At 31.5% G+C, this 22,858-nt stretch overlaps 1 protein-coding gene across 2 annotated transcripts; it reads right to left on the reverse strand.

Moving 5' to 3' along the window:
- Positions 1 to 13,969: 13,969 nt before the first annotated feature.
- LOC112288230 (aspartate carbamoyltransferase, chloroplastic) lies at positions 13,970 to 17,044 on the reverse strand. Of its 2 annotated transcripts, XM_024532218.3 has the most exons (7): positions 16,855 to 17,044; positions 16,548 to 16,625; positions 16,028 to 16,422; positions 15,694 to 15,833; positions 15,055 to 15,228; positions 14,586 to 14,822; positions 13,970 to 14,397 (listed from the first exon to the last, which is right to left on the reverse strand). In XM_024532218.3, the coding sequence occupies exons 2-7, from the start codon at positions 16,562 to 16,564 to the stop codon at positions 14,290 to 14,292; spliced, it is 1,071 nt and encodes a 356-aa protein (XP_024387986.1). In that variant the 5' UTR covers positions 16,565 to 16,625; positions 16,855 to 17,044; the 3' UTR covers positions 13,970 to 14,289. The 2 variants fall into 2 exon arrangements, with proteins under 2 accessions (XP_024387986.1, XP_024387985.1); XM_024532217.3 differs by lacking the exon at positions 16,548 to 16,625.
- Positions 17,045 to 22,858: the final 5,814 nt, after the last annotated feature.

The following is a 22,858-nucleotide window of genomic DNA, read 5'->3' on the forward strand; positions in this document are numbered from 1 at the left end:
GTCTTGATATTGTGATAAAGTAACCATACCTTATCACCTACATTTAATTATATTTTCTCTTTGCAATAGGCATCTGGATTGGTTTTTTTTCATTCTTGATCTTCCTTTAATAGTATCTTCATTGTTGCATGTAGCTCTGATAAGTAATTTACTAAATCTTGTGCCGCAATATTATCTACTATTGAAAAGTCAAAAGTATCAAGTCATGGATGATAACCATAATTGACAAAGAAAGGTGTTTATTGAGTAGAAGAATATATTAAATTATTGTATGCAAACTCTGTCAATAGAAAAAAAATTATCCAATCATCTTAATCATAGTTGATAGTACACCTTAAATATTACTCCAAAACTTGATTCACCTATTCTATTTATCCATCAATTTAAGAATAAAAAGCCAAAGAAAGTTTTATATCCATCTTTAGAATCTTGAATAGGATTCTTCAAAATCTTGATATAAATTGAATCTTCCTATCCAATATAATAACCTTTGGTAATCTATATTAGCAATAGATATTGTCAAAAAAAACCTTAGCTATTTCTTTACCTGAAATAGATTTTATTCATGGTATAAAATGTGCCATTTTAGTGAACTAATCTATGATTATAAATATAGAGTCATATGAACTTGAACTTAAACGATCAGTATTAAAATCTATAGAAATGAAAGACCATCACTATTTAGATATAGACAATGATTGGAGAAGTCCATAGGATTGATGACAAGGAGTTTTTGATCTTAAACAAATATCACATGACTAAAAAGTCTTTTACTACCTTTCACATTTGTAACTACCAAAAATCTTTGGATATAAGCTCTAAAGTCTTGTTGTATCTAAAATGTCGTACTACTGGAAAGTCATGACGTGCTTGAAGAACACATAAACATGCTTCTTCTTTTGAAATATATAAGTGTCCTTCGAAGTAGAGTAGGTTGTTTTTTATTTTGAACTTTGAAATATCATGAAACTTAGAAGGAAGATTCTTGATATCATGAACAAGAAGATCAAAGGACATACTTGATTGAATTTATTTGACAAAGGTCAAATCAACAGCCAATATGGATTTCATTGCTTGAAGATGAAAATATTCTAACTTCAAGAAGATTGTTCTTTGTTGATTAAAAGATACGTTTCTTTCTTTTGGTGCAAGATAAGATCATCTAAAAAAACATCTGATAAATCTTATTGTTTTATAAGTTGATATATGATCTTAATAATGACATGTTCTAACTAGTTTGGTGACAATTCAAATCACGTGCCGACATGAAATACTCAAAGTTCTTGTGATATGTATATACTATGATTAGTCTTAAAGTTTTTTCTAGATAATCATGCCATTCTTAAAATGAATCCACAATTACAAGAAGTTCTTTATTGTGGATCTTATAATTAATCTCGATTGCTGAAATTTTTTTGGAATAAAAAGCTACTAGATAGAATTTGTTATTTGTTTCCATTTTTGACAATATTACATTCTTAGCAAAGTCTGATGCATCTATTTCTATATAGAATATCTTAAAAAAGTTGACACGATACAAAATTGGTGCAGAAGTAAACTCTTTCTTTAAAGCATTAAATGATGCTTTTGCTTCTTTATTCTACTCAAGTTTGTCTTTATAAGTCAAATGTGTAAGTGAAGCTACAGCTTGAGAAAAGTTCTTGATGAAGATTTGGTAGTAATTAGCAAAGCCCAAAAAGCATTGTACATCTTATACTATTCTTGAAATCTTCTAATCTATGATAATTTGGACTTTCTTGGGATCCATCATAAGGCCTTTGTTGGAAATGATGTATTCTAAAAAGTCAACTTGAATAATATGGAATATATACTTTTTCAACTTGGCATATAATCTTACATCTCTAAATTTTTGTAGTACACAATGAACATGAAGTTCATATTCTTCTGTGTTTTTAGAATATATTAGAATATTGTTTAAATAAAAAATGATAAAATCATCCAAAAACTCACAAAAAACATCATTCATGTTGAAAAACAAGTGATGAATTTGTGAATCCAAAAGAAGTGATACTATATTCAAAATGTCTAAATCTAGTTCAAAAAGCAATCTTCCATTCATCTCCTTCTTTAATACAAAGTAAGTTTTATGTTCCTTGTAGATCTATTTTACTATAGATCTTTGCTTGATTGAGTTAGTGAAGAAGTACTAAAATCAAAGGCAAAAGATACCTATTTTGGATGGTGATCTTATTAAGTTCTCAATAATCCACACACATCCGCAAAGATATGTCTTTCTTCTTTACAAATAAGATAGAAGCCTTGGCTAGAGATTTAACATCCATAATCTTTTTTTTCATAGACAACTCAAAAAAATCCAAAAAGTTAAATTAGATGAGAGTAATTTGTAACTTCTAATAAAATTTCCACAAAGAGCAGTAATTGACTCTCTTTAAGAAAAAGATTAGTATTAGACAACAAGATTTTTTATTTAAAGGTGGATAGTCTACAACCTTCAAAATACAAAAATAAAAGTGGAATAATCGACTCACTTCTAAAACAAGACAAAAACAGTATATTAGTACTCTAGTCAAATTGTCAAGAACATGAATCTCAAAGAAAGTAAATCCTTAATATACTCTTGTGACACTAAAAAGAATTAAAAAGTCATTCAAAGATAATATGATTATTTAAAAAAATATCTGATGAGATAAGAAGCTTTAACATACCTCCTCATGGTGATCTTACTAAATGGTGCAAGCAAGGTGTATTGCTTCTAAACTCAGCATTAACAACTGAGAGTGGATCAAGTAGGAGTCATAATGCTCTATGGCAATGATTTACAAAGACGTGTATAAGATTATGTTCTGCAAAGGGAGGAGTAATATTTGTTTTGTGAAGAAAGACTAAACTAGAATGATTATTGCCAAAAATAAAAAGACTAGAAAGTCTTGAAACAAGACTAAGGATTAAAAAGGTATTGATAATAATGAAGAAGGATTTACTCTTATCTCTATATATTCTCTATAATTAATAACTAAGTGGAAATATTCTATAGGACCTTCAACATGTTTTGACTTTGCCAGCCACATGTCTTAACTTGCAAGACAAGTTATCTATATATGTACTGTCGTGCTGTTGTTGCTTATAGTATATAAAAATTAATTAAAACATACAATATGTTCATAATTCTTGATGTATTTTAGAATGGTTAATAAATTAATTTAAAGAGAATAGATATAAGAAACTTTATTTTAAATTTTATCTATTTTAATTATGGCATTTAAAAAATTATAGGACCTAAATATTTAATATGAAGCCTTGAGAGGAGATTAGAGCCTAAAATTAGAAATCTAAACTAGTCAGAGGCTTATTGGGAGGAATGAAAGCAAGGCTTAGTTGAATAAAGGCAAGGATGAAGATCTTCATTCCTATTAATCAAAAGTCATGTCCAATGGACTTAAAAGAGGCTATTTGAGGCCTTATTAGGAATTAGGGTTTTTTTGAGGTCATTTGAGTTTTTTAGGCTAGAATCAAGAAGTTTAGGTTTTTATATACAGATTGGATGCAAATTTTTTATGATTTGGATTTCTTATGAAAGAATTCTTGGAGCTCAAAGTTAAAGTATCATTTTAAGATATACTATTGTTCTTTAGAGCATATGAAGAATTTTAAAATATTTTTTGAAAATCAAAAGATGTAGCTAAAATGGTGATTTTGTAACTTATATTTTTTATAAAAAAATTATTATATTTGGAGTTTGAATGAAGAAATTATAAAGAGTTGAACTCAGTACATCCAAATCAAAGGCAATAAGTAAGTGATTTTATTCATAATGATGGTTGGAACCATATCTTGAGTTTTTAGACGAGTTTTTAACTCAAAACTTTTAGAAAAGATAGATTATTGTATTAAGAAGCTATACATATAAATTTTGTAGCATTTAAGTGCTTAATTTATAAGATATGATAAAAATTACACACTAGTATATAAAAACTAGGATTTGAAGCTATTATTAGAATTTTGGCAATATCTTAAGATCTATGACAAATTTATAATTGAAATTTTTTGTGATAGTTTTTTAAAGTATATCCTAAGGATTTATACATATGAAATAGAAGTGCATCAAGTTTCAGAAATAAAGATGATTACCACATTTAATTTGGCAGTGATACCAAAAATCAGAGAGAGTATGCAAGAGTTGCATATTGAGGCTATATCATGGAAGAAATTTGAAGAACTTCTGAAAGATAAATTTTTTGAAGAAGATTTAGAAAGAATGATCAAAGTAACTTTTTTGGAAAGAATCGAGCAAAGGCTAAGAAATCAAATAGCTCCAATTGAGTTAATCAAGGAATTTGAAACTAAGTTTGGATAATTGCCATGGCAAGAGAGGCAGCTCTTGAAAACAAGAAAAATTAGATTATTCTTGTAAGTAGCTGATGAATATTTGGAAGTCAAGCTACTCTTTTTTTTAGCAGATAAGATATCTAAGAGTGGTTTTATAAAAAATCAAAGAATAATACTATACAAGGAAAAGAAATTGAGTCTTATTCTATTACAATTAAACAGAAAGCAATAAAGGCTAATTCTTCATCAACTACAAAAGCCTTCATTAGAAAAGCTGAAGTTATTAAGAAGATAATTGGATGGAATGATCCAGTTGATGCCATTAGCATTAAAGCATTTTTATGTAGAGACAAATATGATGATGATTTGTATGATGCTATAGTTGAAGAAGAAAGAGGTAGGAATATTTGTGAAGATGATATTACTGAGCATGCAAGCAAGAGGAGGTCTCCAAGAAACAAAGAAGCTTATGAAAAGTAAAAACTAAAAAATATGCCTTCTTTTATTCATCTTGGAGATATACCATTATCAAAGGAGTGGTAGGAGAAGGGCAAAGAGAAGGAGAAGGATGACATATAGAAATCCAAAGTTGAAGCTATTATGGTGGACGCATTTGATACTTACACAATTAAAAAAAAAAAAGACAAATAAACTGGCCAAGTATTTATTCTCATGTGTGATCCTATGATTAATAATGGTCATAAAGAAGAACAAAAAATTGATTCTAATGAGGTTCAAGAAGAAGAGATTGAAGAAATAGAAGAATTTTTCAATGAAAAAATCGATGATGAAGTTTTGTAAATATTTGCTAGAATGAATATGAATAATAAAGATGTTGTTATGGATACAATATATATCCAAAATCAAGATGAATTTGAATATAAAGGAGTGCAAGGCTTAATAAAAATAAACCCAGACCAACCAAATTCAAGAATAAATGGTTGAAGAATTATCAAATGAAAAGATGGTTGAAAATGAGACAAAGGTACTTATTTATGTTGATAACTATAATTTTGAGTGTCATAAAGAAAGAAAGATAGACTATTTTTATTTATTTTGGAGAAAGGCTAAGCTTGAAAAGCTTGAAGATATAATTTTAGCTTTAATAAATCATGACTTTGAAAAAAAAATTATATCTAAAAGACTTTTTGACAAGAAAAAATGGTCCATTGATATCAACCAAACATAGATATTAAGAGTTTCAAATAATGTAAAAGATATGTAAATAGAGATTTCTAATGGTATTTTAGACTACCAACATAATACATAGAAGAAATTTGCTTGAAGATAGTTTGAATCATATATAATTGCAACAATGCAACACAATAAAAAATATATATTTTATAAATTGGATGGTGCAATATTGAAGATATCTATAGCTGAAAAGTGGATCAAGGTATTTAAAAGAAGAGATGGCAGATTTATTCTAAGTAATCTTTTAGATTTTAAAATACTATATCTAAACCAAGAAGAAGATACAAAAAGAGATGAAGAGAACAAAGATAGTAAGATTGGTACATGCTAAAAGATGTGCAGGTTTGAAAGAGGTAGATATCATACTATAATTGATTATAATATGTAAAAATTAATTAAAAAATATAATAAGTTCATAAGTATTGGTGCGTGTTGTAATGGTTAATAGATTAATTTAAAGAGAGTGGATAAAAAAAACTTTATTTTAAATTTTATCTATTTTGATTATGGAATCTAAAAAATTATATGACCTAAATATTTAGTATGAAGCCTTGAGAAGAGATTAGAGCCTAAAGATAAAAGTCTAAACTATTAAGAGGCTTATTGAGAAGGATGAAAGCAAGGTATGGTTGAATGAGGACAAGGAATAAAGATCTTCATCCCTATTGGTTGAATGTCATAGCCAATGGGCTTCAAGGAGGTTGCTTGAGGCCTTATTAGGGATTAGGATTTTTCTTGTGAAGTCATTTGAGCTTTGGAGGCTAAGATTAGCTGTTTTAGGTTTTTGAATATGGATTGGATGCAAATTTTGTATGATTTAGAGTTTTTATGAAGAGATTATGGCGCTCAAAGTTAAGGTATTAATTTCATATCTATTGTCATTCTTTGGGATATAAAATACACTTATGGAAAGCAATGAAGGATCGGAAATTAGAATTAGAAAGAGCACTTTTTTGGCTATACTTTTCACATATTTTTTGATGAATTTGGAATTTGAATGAAGAATTTATAGAGAATTGAAATCAGCACATCCAAATCAAAGGCAGTAAGTAAGTAATTTTATTAATAGTAATGGTTAAAACCATATCTTGAGTTTTTAGATGAATTTTTTACTCAAATATTTTAAAAAAGGTAGATTATTGTGTTAAGAAGCTATATATATAAATTTTGTGGCATTTAAGTGCTTAGTTTGTAAGATATGATGAAAATTGCACACATGCATATAAAAACTAAGGTTTGAAGCTACTATTTGGATTTTGGCAATATCTTAAGATTTGTAACGAATTTGTAGTTGAAATTTGTTGTGATAGTTTTTAGAAGTATATCAATACTTCATATAAAATTTGAGTGTTTTTAAATAGTCCGATTGAGAGATATGAGTTGTTGAAGTTTGAGAATAATACATCATAAGGGTATATAAGGATTTAGAATTTTTAATCATATTTTGGATATTTTTGGGAACTTAAGACTTATATTTTTAGTGTGATTGCTCCTAAAAGTGACATATACATATATATATATATATATATATATATATATATCTATAAACTTGGTCTTTCTTATCTCAAGACTTTATTGAGCAATTACTAATAGCTAAGAACTTAGTACTTTCTTGAAGCAAATTCTCTCTACTTAGATTATAATTAATAAAAATATGTAGGTCTATGACAATAAGTTTCATTCTTTGATAGTTTTCATGTTTGATCATTCTTATTGACTTTTCAATTCTATATTAATATTTTTCTATAAATTTTTTTATTTTGATGTCCTTTATTTAAATTCAATTATTATAATCTTCGAGATATTTTTTAAACAAAAGAAGATTAAAAATTTCTTCGAAATATTTGTTTTTTTTTTAAAATATTGAATGAAAATAGTATAAATATAAATTTTTCTTAGTATTTACTTATATTTTATCTTTTAATTTATTTAACTTTTTATCCAAATTTTTTGTTTGTTTTTTCTTGTCTATTCTATTTCAAATCATAAATTATAATAATAAGTTTTTAGTTTAAATTTTTTAAGTTGTTATAGTTCTAATATTAAATTATATTTTAAAATCTAATTCTTAAATAATATTTTTATTTGGTTACTTTTAGGGACCATATACAAGATAAGGATTCAAGGTCAAAAAATGGAATTAGCTTGATATTGAAATAACAATTGGATACAAATCAAGAAGGTCTTGGACCACAAGAAGTGAGTTGTCGAGATTGAGGATCTCCTTAGCTTTGACACCTATATATACTAGGACCTAGGAAGCTTCTTGAGAAGTTTTTAAGAAGCTTGGAAACAAAGCAAGGCAAAGATCCTTCTTCAACAACTTCCTAAATCATCTAAAGCCTCCAAGAATCTTTTAGGAATTCCTATGATCTTCTAGAACTTTCTTAGAATCTACTCAAACCTTCTAGATGCTTTTTAGAATCCACTAAAATCTTTTGGAACCTTCTAAAACCTTCTTAGAATCCATGAAATCCTCTAGAACCTTTTGAAACCTTTTAGAACTTCTTAGAACCTTCTAGAGCCTTCTTAGATCTTATTGGAATCTTTTAGAACTCCTTGAAACCTTCTAGAATCTTTTGGAATCTTCTTCAGTTGTATGCCGATGACATCACATCCTCTTCTAGTTTCAAGGTCTCTGAGAAGCAATGTTGTAGCAAGTCAATATATACATAAGAAGTTGAAGATCTGTTGCATGGTATTCGCTATATATTTTAATTATTTTTTGCAAGGTAAATGGTTCATAGGTCCTTGTAGCCATCAATAGTGCTCCAAGCCTTCTATTTATAACCAAGCATGAACTTCAGTATCTTCATTGTGGAATTGTCTTACAAATACTCCTTCTAGACATCCTTTATAGACAAGTTCTACCTCAAGCATAATTACCAATGATCTATTACTAGATATCCTTCGACATCTTCATGGTTCAAGTGGCTCTTCATCTTGAGATCATCTCCGTGAGCTACTTGGTTGAGATGGTATGACTGGCAAAGCGTCTATTTCTTGACTATCCATATCATGTAAAATAGACAAGACCAAAAGAATATAAAGAAGTTATGGTCGTGATTTTGAACTACTAACTTATAATGTTTTAAATATTTGAAAAAAAATTCTCTTCAGAGGTTGTCTCCTTCTCTTCTTTATGAGGCTAAGAACTAAGAATCTTCATAGTGAAGCTATCTTACCAAGCTACTATTCTTCAGTTTGCTGCTTTTGGTCTAGATGGATGTTGTTGATGGAACCTTTGAACCTTCATTTATGCATTTAGTGGATTTCTACATGCGATTGTTGATATCATATCCACACCAATGGACTAGATATTCAAGCCTTCCATATTTTATTCTTGAATCTAATATCTCTTCTATTTCAAATTCAATATGATCATTGATTTCAACCATAGGAGGTGGAGGTTGTCTTTGACCTATAATGTTCAATTCTTTATATCCTTCTAAAGGTGAAACATAAAAAACTAGATGAATCTTCATGGATGAAGGTAATGCCAAGTGATAAGTTATATAATTAATTTTTTTTTGAATTACATTTGGTTCCAATTTTTGATAGTCCAACTTATTACATAGTGTGTTGGTTTTTATATTGTATTGAAGAAGCCACACTTTGTCACCAACTTGAAATGGAGGATGTTCCTTCCTCAATTCATCTACTACTAGCTTATAACATTATTGAGCCTTTTTTAGGTGTATCTTAATGGTTACTTAAAGTTTGGCGATTTTCGTAGCAAACTCCTCTACTACTAGATTTACTAACTTTGAAGACTCTATTATATCCAACTTTGGATGATGATCATAGTTTGAATAGAATGTTATTTGTTACATAGATGCATGGATTGTGTTGTTATATGTAAACTTCACCAACAACAAGTAGGAAGTCCAATCGTCTTCTTGATACTTGATGGAACACCTCAAATATTGCTTAAGAATTTGATTGACATACTCCATTTGGCCATTAATTTGAAGGTAGAAGGTAGAAGAAAGATTGATGTCAACCTTAAGAATCTTGAAGAATGCCTTTCAAAACCTTGATACAAATTGTGGCCTACAATCTGACACAATATCGTTTGCCAACCCGTAGTAACAATAGACATTGTCAATAAAGAGTCTTGCTATCTCTTCACAAATAATTAACTTCTCGTAAGGTATAAAATATGTCATCTTGGTCAATTGATCAACAACTACAAAGATAGTATCAAATGAGTTTGATGGTGGGAGATTTGTAATGAAATCCATAAAAATAAATGGCCATAGTTGTCTTAAAATAGAAAAGAGTTGAAAAAGTTAATATGGCTAATGTCGAGGGTTCTTTGACCTTGAAAAAGTATCACATGATAGTACGAATTCCTTAACGTCTTTTGATATTTTAGGCCACAAAAAATCTCTAGAAAAAAGTTTCAAAGTCTTATAGAATCTGAAATATCCGACTACAAGGAATTCATGGCGTCTTTGAAGAACGTACAAGCAAGTTGGCCCTTCAAGATTGAACAAACATTCTTCAAAGAATAAGAGGTTGTCTTCATACTTCAATTTAGAAGACTCTTCAAGAAGGTTGTTGACAAGATGCTTGATATTAAGAATAAGATGGTCTGTATTTGAAGCTTTATAAACCTGATCAAGAAATGATAAATCCATAGGCATTAATACATTAGTTGCTCGAAGATGAAATTATTCAAGTTTTAATAAGGTTACTTGTTATTGATCATATGCTACCTCACCTTTTTTTGGTTCAAGATATGAATGCCTTGATAATGTATCTAATAATCCTTGTTGGCTCTTGGATCGATATATGATACAAAAGTTAAATCATGATAAAGATATATCCCAATGCACTTGGCAATGGTTCAAGACTTGGACTGACATGAAGTATTTAAAATTCTTGTGATCTATATATACAATCACGTAATGAGAGGCACCTTCAAAAAAGTGGTGCCATTTTTGGAAAGAATCTACGATAATAAGTAGCTCTTTATTAAGGATTTTGTAGTTAATTTCCACTATTGAGAATTTTTTAGAATAGAATGCAATTGAATGAAGTTTTTCATCTTCTTTATATTACAACAAGGTTGCTCCCAATGCAAAATCTGAGGCATGGATCTCCATAAAATAGGGCTTGTTGAAATTTGGATGTATCAAATTTGGAGTTGTTGTAAAAGCATTTTTTAAGCTTTGAAAAGCTTTCTTTGATTTGATGTCTTAGTTGAACTTGTCCTTATATGTCAATCACGTAAGTAGAAGAGCAATCTTAGAGTAATTTTTGACATAAATCCTATAGAAGTTTACAAATCCAAGAAAGCATTAAAAATCACGTATAGTTTTTGGCTTTGTCTAATTGATGATTGCTTATACCTTCTTTAGATTCATAAAAAAGCCTTTGTTGGAAATAGTATATCCAAAAAAATTGACTTGAGGCGCATGAAATATACTATTTCAATCTATCTGTGGATTGTATTTTTCAAGCCATAAGAGTCCTAAAATGATTGGACTTAATAGTGATCTAATGATGTTGAATATTACTTGGCTGCTACGGTTGTCAAAGATTATTTCTAATAGAATTGTTTCATGAGTGACATTTTAAGAGGATAAAGGTCGACCAATTATTCTACATATACAACTTTGGATTTTTTGACCATACACATTTTGTATAATCTAGAAAATTCTTTATCAATAAAATATATAGAGGCTTCCAAGTCAAGTAATGCATGACACTTTAGTTTTGTGACTCTTAACTATACAGTTATAGTAAAACAAAGGAAAAGGCTAGCAGAGAATATAAGAGCTTTTTTGATTTGTGATAGTGAAGAATCTAGCCGCACAGTCCTTACTGTGATTGGACGCCCTTGTTTTCCTACAATGCTTTTAATGATGTTGCTGCAGTCTTCATTGGATATATACACTGGCGTTTCTCTAAACAATTATTAATCTTATGGCTAGATTTTCCATAATATAAGCATAGGTCAAGTTTCTTTTGACATTTTTTTTTCTTGCTCAAAAAGAAGTTTGAAGTAAACTACATCAATCTGCATATCTTCTCCTTCCAAGTCCTCATTAGAATTGGATAGTGAAGAAGCTGCAGAATAATTGGTGTATACATATGGCATAATTGAAGAACGTTTATCTTGTCATTATTGAAATAAATGATTATTGTACTTTATAATTTGACTAATAGCTTCATTGAAAGTTAGAGGATCTGGAATAGACAATAATAAGTCCTTGATATCATCTCTTAATTCCCAATGAAATTGGCTCATCAATGCATCTTCTCCCCAATTTATATTATATACTAATTGTCAGAAATCTGAAGCATATATTGATGCAGAATGTATTTTTTGACCAAGGCTTCGAATTTCAGTTATTGAAAAATGAACCTTATCATGTTGATCAAATATTTCCACAAATACTGCCAAAAATGCTTCAAAATTGTGCAATATAGGAGAATACTTTTCAAATAATGGAGCAAACCAAGATAAAGCTTGACCTGATAGCAAGGTTCCAACCAAATCAACACGAGATGCTTTAGTAGAATATCACTGAGATTGAAGTAAGGTGATTAGTCGTACTTGGTTTACAAAGCCACAAAATTTTTGAGCGAGTGCCATCAAATTTTTTTGGGAGGCTGATCCTTGGTTCTTTTCTTGTTATTGTTATCAGATCATTGCCTTGAGTGGATACACCTCCCATATGTGAAGCAGACATAGTCATTTGAGAATTTAGAACTTCTATTATAATTTGATATAGTGATTGAGGCGCTCTGGCTCCTTGACTATTATGTATGTTTATATATAGTTCTTCACTCTGCTTTGACAAAGTCTCTGTCCTGATCCTCAATGCTTCAAGAACATTAATAATAGAATCTAATTTGATCTCTTTAGAGTCTATCATATTGACTTTTCTACCTTCTGCTATGGAAAATTAGAGAAACACACACCCTCAAAGAAAAACAACCTGATCTATGGTATACAAAAAAAAAAAAAAAAAAAAAAAAAAACCAAAAAAATCAAAAAAATATTAAAAAGTATATATATATATATATATATATATATTAATTTAAAGGAGGATAATCTGCAACTTCTAGAATGCTTTAGTACTTCCAAGAAGAGAGGTAATCCACTCTCTATCAAAAAAGACCAAGCTTCTAATATTATTTTATGGTAGTCTCGATAAATTGTTAGGGACCATATACAAGATAAGGATTTAAGGCCAAGAAATGGAATTAGCTTGACATTAGAACAACAACTGGATATAAGGCAAGAAAGTCCTGATTAAACTATAAGAAGTGAATTGTTGAGACTGAGGATCTCTTCAACCTTGACACATGTATATACTAGGTCTTAGGAAGCTTCTTGAAAAGTTTCTATGAAGCTTGGAAACAAAGGAAGCCAAAGATCCTTCTTCGGCAACTTCCTAAATCATCTAAAGCCTCCTAGAAGCTTCTAGGATCTCCTTTGACATTCTAGAACTTTCTTAGAATCTACTGGAACCTTTAGGAACCTTCTTCAGTTGTATATCCATGACAATTATTCATTAAAGACTTAAAGCTTGAAGAAACATTTTTCAATTATTTAATGTAAAATTATTAGAATAAAAACTACTACTTAAGACTCTTATTAAAAATAGCCACTATTAAAAACCAACAAATATTTTAAAGATTTGGATTTGAACATAGATTTATTGATGATTCTTAAAAAAAGAATCATATAAACCATATAACATGTATACAATTTCTTTGATAAAGAAATCTATTTGAGAATATTAAATCTATTAAAATAAAGTATTTATTATTTATTAGAATTTAAGTGGCTTGATTAATTTTACAACCAATCAAATATGGTAGATATAATCATATAAATCCTTAAAAAATTCATAATTCTACAATCATAGTATTTTATAAATTTATATTGGTATTTTTATTATAATATGATTTATTAACCATAGTAATCACATAATCCTTCAAACTTATTTTATAGCTATCCTTGGAATAGTAATCCATATAAATAGATAGGAGTAACATTTCCTTATATAGATTCTTTGTTATATATGATAAGATTTCTTTTTTCTTTAATTTAGAATAAATAAATTATTTTATTATTATTTGTTCATTAAACTAAAAAAAGTTGATAAAAGAATTTAATATTGAAAAAAATATTTCAAAGTTTTAAAGTTTTTAAAGTTACTTATGACCATATTTTTTATAATGTTGTTTTAAAACACATAATAAATATTCTTTTGAATGAATTGTCATGTGGAGGTTAATCAACTGTGATAGTTCTTCAATTGTTATTGTTCACTCTTTCAGAAGCACTTCAATCTTGAAAAGTTGATAAGAATGAACAAACGATAGAATATATAAAAATATAAGTTTATCAGTTATATATGAATATATCAGTTTCATATTTTAAAAAGCCAAAGCACAGCATTATGCACCCAACAACCTGCTAAATTACTCATTATTCCAATCATGAAAGAAGCCAGGATTTGATTCAATAGTGACTTAGCAAAGCCGCCAATTTCTAGGAGGTGCCCAGTTGTTTGCGACATTGAATGAAAGGCAGCTCTCTATGTACAATTTCAGAAAGTTCTGGAGTCAGAACATAACAAAAAAATTATTCGTAGGAACTTTTGCACTAGGTTGCTTTTGTCAGTTTACAGAAAATCCTTCTCCGATTGAATTTATATTCAATGTGACCTCCTCACGAAACCCTGTTCACTACTCTCAATCCTATGCGCAACACTCAGCAGCCTAATCCTGTGCACCAAAATTGCTACATGAGCTTCTCCCTTAGTAGCCAAGAAGAAGCAGCTTGAGTAAGGCCATCCGAATGTGCAGACCATTCTTAGCTTGACGGAAGTAAGCAGCTCGGGGATCACTGTCCACTTCCACAGTTATCTGCAGACAGATGAGACCAAGTTATCCACCAAGTTTTTGTCGTTGAAGGAGGATAGTGACTTCAAGCTCTAAACGATGTCTTTTTCCAGCACGGGGCCATGAAAAGATAAAAGCAAAGGACGTCATAGACTACCCCTTTTCCTCACAAATGTCCAAAGAAAGTACATCGTAGACCGTCATGCACTTACCTCATCGAGACGTGGTAGAGGATGGAGAACCACCGCATGCTTGGGTAACACATTCATAACCTTGGTATCCACAATATACTTTCCACGAGCCGCATTGTACAAGTCAATGCGGTCACCAAACCTCTCACGTTGGATACGAGTTTGGTATATCACATCACACTTTGATGCCACTTCCATCAGGTCAGTGGATTCTTCCCAATCGACTCCTGAATCAGTCAGGTGGTCCTTGATATCATCCTGTTCAAAAACCGTCTCTCACTAAATTACATCCTTGAATAAATTTATCATGAACACAAATGTTAGCGAAGAAGCCATTAGCAAAAGAAGAGGCATTCCAGCTTATTCTAGCTTTCATTCCTTCTAAAGACTACTAGCCTGAATCCCAATATCCAAATAGAGTGGCAGCGGTTGACAAGATAAGAGGCTTCCCTACAAACGCAAAAAGTTAGATGTGGCTCCATGACAGTACCTTCATCTTGACCACATCAGGAGCAACAAAGTAAATTTTGACTCCATCGTACTTCGCAAGCAGATAAGCCAATGATCGTACAGTTCGCCCATTAGCTAAATCACCCACCAACCCCACTCTTATGTTATCCAGATGGCCAATCTCTCGTTTTATTGTATACATGTCGAGCAGCGCCTGCAGACGAAGAGTTTGCCATCCATTACAGTCCTTTATTAGTAAAGTGACAGTAAATTCTGACATATACGAGCTTGACCATAAACGCAGATGCTAGAATGTACAAGCATGGTCTGAACTAACACTCACAGGAGCAGAAAACAGCATTAGAAGTTCGTAAAAACTATCAGGATCAACCGACTGTTAGCCCTTCGCCACAAACAATCATGGACTAGATTTAAATAGTGTTCCTCGCCCTCCTTTCCAAAATTAGACTAAACAAAGATCAATCACTTGGTCCTTACGACTGAATGAGTAGGACCCATCAGACCTTGACCATGTGCACATATCTTCTAAAAGCTTAAATGATAGCCACCGAAGAATTCTTTCTCACCTCCCATGTGTGCATGACATTATCACTGTTCGAAATAGCGGAATAAATCACGTTCATTTCAGAAAATGAGTTAGTGGAATGGAAGGACAGACCTGTGTAGGATGCTGACCAGGACCATCTCCTGCATTTATGATAGGAATGTTCGCTGTATTGGCAGCCTTCTTGGCTGCCCCACTCTCGAAGTGCCTGAGCACAATAATATCCGAATAGCCCTCGACTGTTCTAATGGTATCTGTAGACAGATCACTCATCGGGTGAAGATCCATTGGACCACACAATATTCTTTCCAATTACGCCATTTGTAAATACAACTCTACTCACTATCTATTAGTAGGTTTAATTACCGAAATTAAAAGTATCATCAAACACACAAATGAGGCTGTTATTCATTCAATGTACACAAAATAGTGAAAAGAAAACCCTAACCTTCCAGGGTCTCGCCCTTGGCAGCTGAAGAAAATTCACGAGCATTTTCAGTCGTCAAAACTTCTCCACCCAGCCTCTTCATAGCGGATTCGAACGAAAGCCTAGTACGAGTGGAAGGTTCGTAAAACAGGGTAGCCATTAAGAATCCCTTCAGCAGCTCCGATCCAGCAGCATCCCTCTCTATGTCTTCCATTTCCCTTGCCACCTCAAAGATAGAGTTCAGAAGTTTCCTGTCGAACTGCTGCGCTTCCAGTACATCCTGTAATGGAAACCTGTTGTTCAAAGTGCTTTGCTGAGCATTGATCGTGTCATTAGGTGAAGCAGCGCAGCCAGCTATCAGCATACTGTACTTCCTCCCCTGCATTTGATCAGTGCCAATGCTCTGCCATTGCAACCTGCAGCACGCCAGATTACTTTGACTTGAAACACACGACTAAATATGCCTAAGATAAGTCATCGAGTCTTAGACACACTACAACAAGCGATGCAGACCACTCAATTTGGAAAGGACGCGACAAACCCAACATTCGCCTCCATTCGCAAATCCCAAAACTAACAACGAAACTCAAAGGCGATGCCAATTGGTGACAACTCGTTCCTGCAGATCCAAGAAATAGTATCCGGTGACGACCCAATAGGGATCACAATGTCACAATCAATTACATGGAGGATCGAGGAGCATCACAAGGAAACACACACAAGGCCAAAAGAAGAACTCCACGTCACCGGCATACTCACGTCTTCTACTTCACCAACAACTCGCGCTATCCTGATAAACGATCATACAAAGCTGGACAATCACGATAGTCTGCAATTTAGCAACTTACTTGCAGGGCGACAAACGGGACAATTGGGAAAATGACGATTGCGAACCCAATGCACCCACAGACTCAACACGCCCAGTTGGTCTCATTGGCGTGCCCAGGTGCGACGAGACCAACATAGGTCGCGAAGCGCAGAGCGCGAACGATGCCGCCATTGCCACAGCTGGAGCTTCGACAACAACCCGCCAACAGGGCTCTCCCCAACGAGACACCACTGAAACCAAGGGTTTATGTGCGGATTACTCCGACGACAATCAATCGGCGATCGAAATACCGTTCCGCGTATCCCTCGTGGCTTAATTGATTATCTCGAGAACAGATGTTTATAATCTTGTCCCCTTCCGTTGGTGCCGCGAGCCTCATTTCCTCGCAAGCCCAGTGACTCTGAGACAGATTTAGACTTATAAATATTTTGATTCTTAGAGAAACCATTGACTCTAGGCTCGTGTCAATGGTCAGTTGAAGGTGGGTCCTTCGGTTGGATCATACTAAAGTATAATTGTGGAATAGTTTGGCGACTTCGTTGTCGATCCTCGCACGGTGTCGTGCTCCGAACCCTACCAGTACGAGCACCGCTGCTCTCCTTGTGAATGAATGATTTACTTCATCTATCACTCTTCATTTCCTCGATAACGCCCTCCCACATTCATCCGGGTTCTTCCTGGTTCCCGCCATCGTGGTCCACGTCACTCTAAGACCCTGACTTGTCGGTGTTGATTCCGAGTCCACAGCATTAGCCCGGTATAAGTTTTTGTTTGATATTCAGAAATTAAATTTTCATTTCTTATGTTTTGAGGAATTTTTTTATTCATTTTGTTCATGCCCAGTTATACAGGATATTATAGACATTATTTACCTGTATTGAACAAATAAACAAATACACTACATGTTATCATTGTCATAAAGATATTAGGATGCTCATAAAACCTAGTAATTGCTATAGAATCTTAAAGTATTTCTACCATATGTTTTGCATTTGTAACATGTGATGATGGAAGTAAGATCATACGTCTTAGATTATTTTATTTACACCTTTTTTTGCCAATCCCAATACAATAATGAATTATGATTGTATCCACCAAATTTTGGTACAAATTTGCACATAGATTTCTTTGATTATGATAAAGATATGGCAAACATGACTATTCAATTGTTGCCTATCCTTCAACCATAAATGCTTGCAATAGTTTTTTTCCATACAAAATTATAGAATACTTGATAGGCCTAAAAAAAATCAATAAGCAAAATAATCTATCTATATCAATCTATTGCCTATGTAATCTTCTTATTCAGCATCTTCTCATTCTTTAGTAATATCCATTATTACATTTTAAGTCATTAGGCTAAGATGCCATGTAAGGATTTTATAAAATAGAATCGGTCTATTTCAAGTATCGAAGACCTTTCTATTCCACAGCAACATAAAACCTCATCACAAGGTAGGACAAATTGAACCACAAAAAAATTGAATTGAACTAAACAGAATGAGACATAGAAGACAAAACTGAGCAACCGAAATTAAGATAGAACAGAACCAAAAAATAAAGATATAAAATCCAATGGTATTAAGAGAAAGGATCTAAAGCCATACTTGACTAAAGGTCTCAAAAGGCCCTGACCAGTCCTATTTATACTTTGTTCTACCACCCTAGATTTTCTAGAATATTCTTAGGTGGTGGATCCTACTTAAATAGCCGCCTTAAATTCTTTTTAGAAGGTTCCATAGTGAGCCTTATTTAAATAACTGCCCTAAGCCTTTTCTAAAAGGTTTTATAGTGAACTCTATTATATCCGCATACTACTTCTATTAATTTTGTGCGGTAAAGAGATAGTGCCATATCTCTTGTAAGGCTATTATAAGCTATTTTAATTCCTCCATTATTAGGTTGTTAGTGTCGATGGGATGATAGAGAATTGCTAGTATAATCAGATAAGAAAAATAGTAAATGATTGATACTTGTTTGAATACTATCATTGTAAGTAAATTCTAAGAACATCAAGTATTCATTCTAATTATTATAATGAACCACCACAAATATCTATAACATATCCTCTAAAGTTTGATTTATATGCTCTATTTATCCATCTATTTAGGAATGAAAGATTGTAAATATGGCAAGTCGTGTGTCTAGTAGCTTGAATAAGACTTGCCTAAAACTTCTCATGAAGCATGAATCTTGATCTGAAATGATGATATAAAGTAATCCATAGTAATAAAAGATATTATCAAATAAGACTTGTGCAAGCACTAGGGCATCAATATCCGAGCAAATTGTGGCCAAGTGAAAGTGCTTCAAGAATGGATCTACAAAGATGGCAACTGTGGTATGATTATGATGTGTCTACAGCAAACACATAGTGAGATCCATAGTCACATACTTCCAATATAGCATAGGTAGCAAAATTGGTTGCAATAGTTCAAGAAATGCAACGTTGCATACTTTATTACATTGACATGACTCACAAGAGTGTACAAAGGTTCGAACATCACAATCCAAACTTACCAAAAAATATATCCTTGAGATTCGTTCTAGAGTCTTTTCTTCTTTTAGATGTTCAGATATTGGGATGTCATGTCTCTCTTGAAATATATACATTTAAAGTATAGCATTGTTGAGTACATAAATCTGCTTCTTAAAATAGATCAAGCCATCATTAAGACTATAATCTTGATATTATATATTATCCACCTTCAGCTAATCACTAACCATCTTGAAATATGCATCCCAATATGTAGCTTACTTCCATTTTACATCTTTAGTTAGATTTGAAATGACACTACTAATCATAGCAAATTCTGTCTTGTCTCTTGATTTGTCATTCAAGTTTAGTCTCTACAATAAGTTGTCTAGTATAGTATGTTGTCATCTTTACTCATATTCAAGCTAGATTTGAAAAAACTACAACTATTCTTTTCAACAATGATGTCATGATTTCATATTTTTCAGATGCAAATTGTGTAGTAAGGATTGATGATCAATCCAAACAACCACTAGCTTCTTCAACAAATACTATAATCACATCTTTGTGGTATATAATATACAATTGCTAATTGTTCCCGATCACATAGAAAGTAATTGCACTTTGTCCTTCTGAGCTTGTATGATTCATATGCCACAAGTTGAAGGCCCCTACCAAAGTCTTGTTGAAGGAATGCTCTAATAGCAAAGTCGAAATCATCAATGTCAAGCATATAAAGAAAGTTAGGATCATACGGTCGTAATATTGGAGTTGTAATGAGTGCTTGCTTCAATTTATCAAAGATGCTTTGTTGCTCTAGTTTCCATTGAAATTGGGCACCTTTTTTCAATAGGTTTATCAATGAGGGAGCAATGTGTACAAATCGCCAAACAAAATGGGGATAATATCTGGCAAGGCCTAAAAATGAATAGACTTTAGAAGTATCTATGAAGATTGGCCAATCCTCTACTACTTTTACTTTATCTTGCTCCTTAAGAATACCTTCAAAAGACACTATATGTCCAAAAAAGGTGACTTTTAACTTCCAAAGTTCACATTTTGATTACTTATAATAAAAAAAACTAACTTGTAGTTGGTACAGTATATCTCATAGATGTTGCTCATGCTCTTTAGAAGTTTTACTATATATGAGGATATTATCAATGAAGATGACTATATACTTATACAAAAGGTCTTAAAACAATCTATTCATATAATCCATGAAAGAGACTAGAACATTGATCAAGCCAACAGGTAAAACCAGCCATTTGAAATGTTCATAGTGCATAAAAAATGCCATCTTTTCTACATCCATTCTTCCAATAGGTATTTTTCAATAGCCCTTTCAAAGATCCAATTTACTAAAGATGGTCACACCTTGAAGTTGGTCAAAATGATCATCTATGCATAAAAGTGAATATGTATTTTTAATAGTTTGCTTATTGAAGCCTCAATAGTCAATGCAAAGATGAAGTCCACCATCCTTCTTGGGTCCAAAGAGTACATGTGCTTTCCATGGTGATGTGCTTTCTAAAATAAAGCCTTTTTCCAAGAGTTCATTTACTGTCTTCTGTAATTCTTCAAGTTCTTTTAGTGATAGGCAATAAATTTATTGACCTATTGGTTTGGCTCCAAGCAATAGTTCTATTTGAAAGAAGGCACCTTTATTAGAAAGCACACCATTAGGTAGGTCGGTTGAAAATACATCTTAGTACTCTCATATGAATTAATTTTCTCTTTCTATTCCTTCAATTGTCTTTCCTATTATTGATGCAAGATTTGGAACCACCATATATATCAATTTCTTATGCTATATTTTTTTTTATAAAAGTTGTTCCTATGAATAAGTCTTTGATTACAGATTGTCTTTTCTTTTCACTTGATGTGGAGGTATGAAGAGTCACCTTGTATCTACCATCTTTAAAGGAGATTGTTCTTGCTACCCAATCACTTCAATTTAGATGATTGTTGTATACATATGTCATCCCCTATTTGATATTATATGCTATTGACAAGGTGTTAGTGCCTCACTATTCATTAGAGTGCCTTCTATTAATCAAAGCTTCAATCATTGTAATGTAATAATAGTCTAGTAGTACAAAAGCCACATAATTTGAAGACATGCATAATTGTGAATATAAAAAGAATCTTTTTAGTAACTTTTTTGTATAAGAGATAGTATTATTTTTTTTTTATTAATATTTTATATTTCTTATTTATTTATTTTTATCTTCATCCTCATTGCTATTAAATAGACTATTTATTTATACCATAAAAAGAATATTTTTAATCTAATTGTCTAAGGTCTTTTGATTAAAAATTATTTTATTAACATTAGGATAATTTCTATTTACATTCAATTTTCAAGAAAGTAAAAGAAAAATTATTTGTTTCTTCTTCCTTCTCTACTTTTGCTACTTGTCCTACTAACTATTCTTGTGTTCTTCATTGTACTAATGATATCTTCTTCACATCTTCTCTTCCTTCACTCCTATATAGTAAAAAATATAATCAAAAATAAATTTCTATTTAATATCTAATCATCTTGATTCAATAATAATTCAAGATATTTAAACATGGTTTTTATAAAAACCTCTTAGTTTGTTTTCTTGTCTAATAGTTAGTAGATTAAAGGTTGGTTAGTAATTTCACCTTCTTGGCTATAGAAATTCTTTTATTACTTTAAAAAGACCATAAATTGATAAAATCAGGTTTGAAGAAGTAAATAATTAGCATAGTTGATACTAAAATTAAGTTAAGGATAAGATTGGGCTAAAAAATATCCCTAGGATAGCTTAGATTAATATTCAAAGATCGATTGTTTGTAAAAAAAGGTCGAAATTAGACTTCTAGCCACTATAATGATTACTTAAGACAAAATAGGAGGGCATTTGAAGTTCAGCAATTAGGGTTGGAAAGTTAGCTTGAAGCTTGTTTCAAAGACAGAAGGCTTTTTTTTTGTATGGTTTGGTTTGTCTTTGCAATTATTGTTCAAAGTCAAGATTTGTATTGGTAATTTCGAATTTATGCAATATAATTAAGGCTAGTACTCTTGACTAGATTGTAAAATGGATGTCACATCTATAGTTTAAAATTTGATAATACTTGATTAATAAGGTGTGCTAAGTATATATAACATTTTTTGATAGTCTATTGGTGTGGTTGAAAGACATCTAGGTTTTGATATAAGAAGGTATTGGAAGTTGGGAGTTTGGCATTGGATAGGATTTCTATGATATTTGAAGATCTACTAGTTGGATCAGAGTGAAATTCGGCATGGTGTTAGAAGTCTTGATGATCAAATTACATGCCAATTTTAAGTTGAAGTTAACAGTTACAGAAGGAGAAATCATTGTTGTAACATTTGCATCAACTTTCAAGTTGGCGGCCAAGTAATATTAGTGTGATTTTTGGATGTTTTTTCATGATCTGTAAGTTGGATTGGAATAAATTATTTTGAACACATAGAAGACTTATAGTGGCATTTATATGCAAAGTTTTGTACTAAGTAAATAATTTAAATAGGAGATACAGCTTGGTAAAACTT

The sequence above is a fragment of the Physcomitrium patens genome, chromosome 11 (genome assembly GCF_059467195.1).
Source record: "Physcomitrium patens ecotype Gransden chromosome 11, ASM5946719v1, whole genome shotgun sequence".
Taxonomy (NCBI): domain Eukaryota; kingdom Viridiplantae; phylum Streptophyta; class Bryopsida; order Funariales; family Funariaceae; genus Physcomitrium; species Physcomitrium patens.

Bases quoted from the DNA above. Each gene is read 5' to 3' on its own strand.
- LOC112288230 (XM_024532217.3), bottom strand. From the start codon at position 17,006: ATGGCGGCATCGTTCGCGCTCTGCGCTTCGCGACCTATGTTGGTCTCG. The intron at 16,423-16,854 runs GTAAGTTGCTAA...GGCGTGCTGCAG, and splicing joins TCCCGTTTGTCGCCCTGCAA to GTTGCAATGGCAGAGCATTG. The intron at 15,834-16,027 runs GTTAGGGTTTTC...ATCTGTCTACAG, and splicing joins CAAGGGCGAGACCCTGGAAG to ATACCATTAGAACAGTCGAG.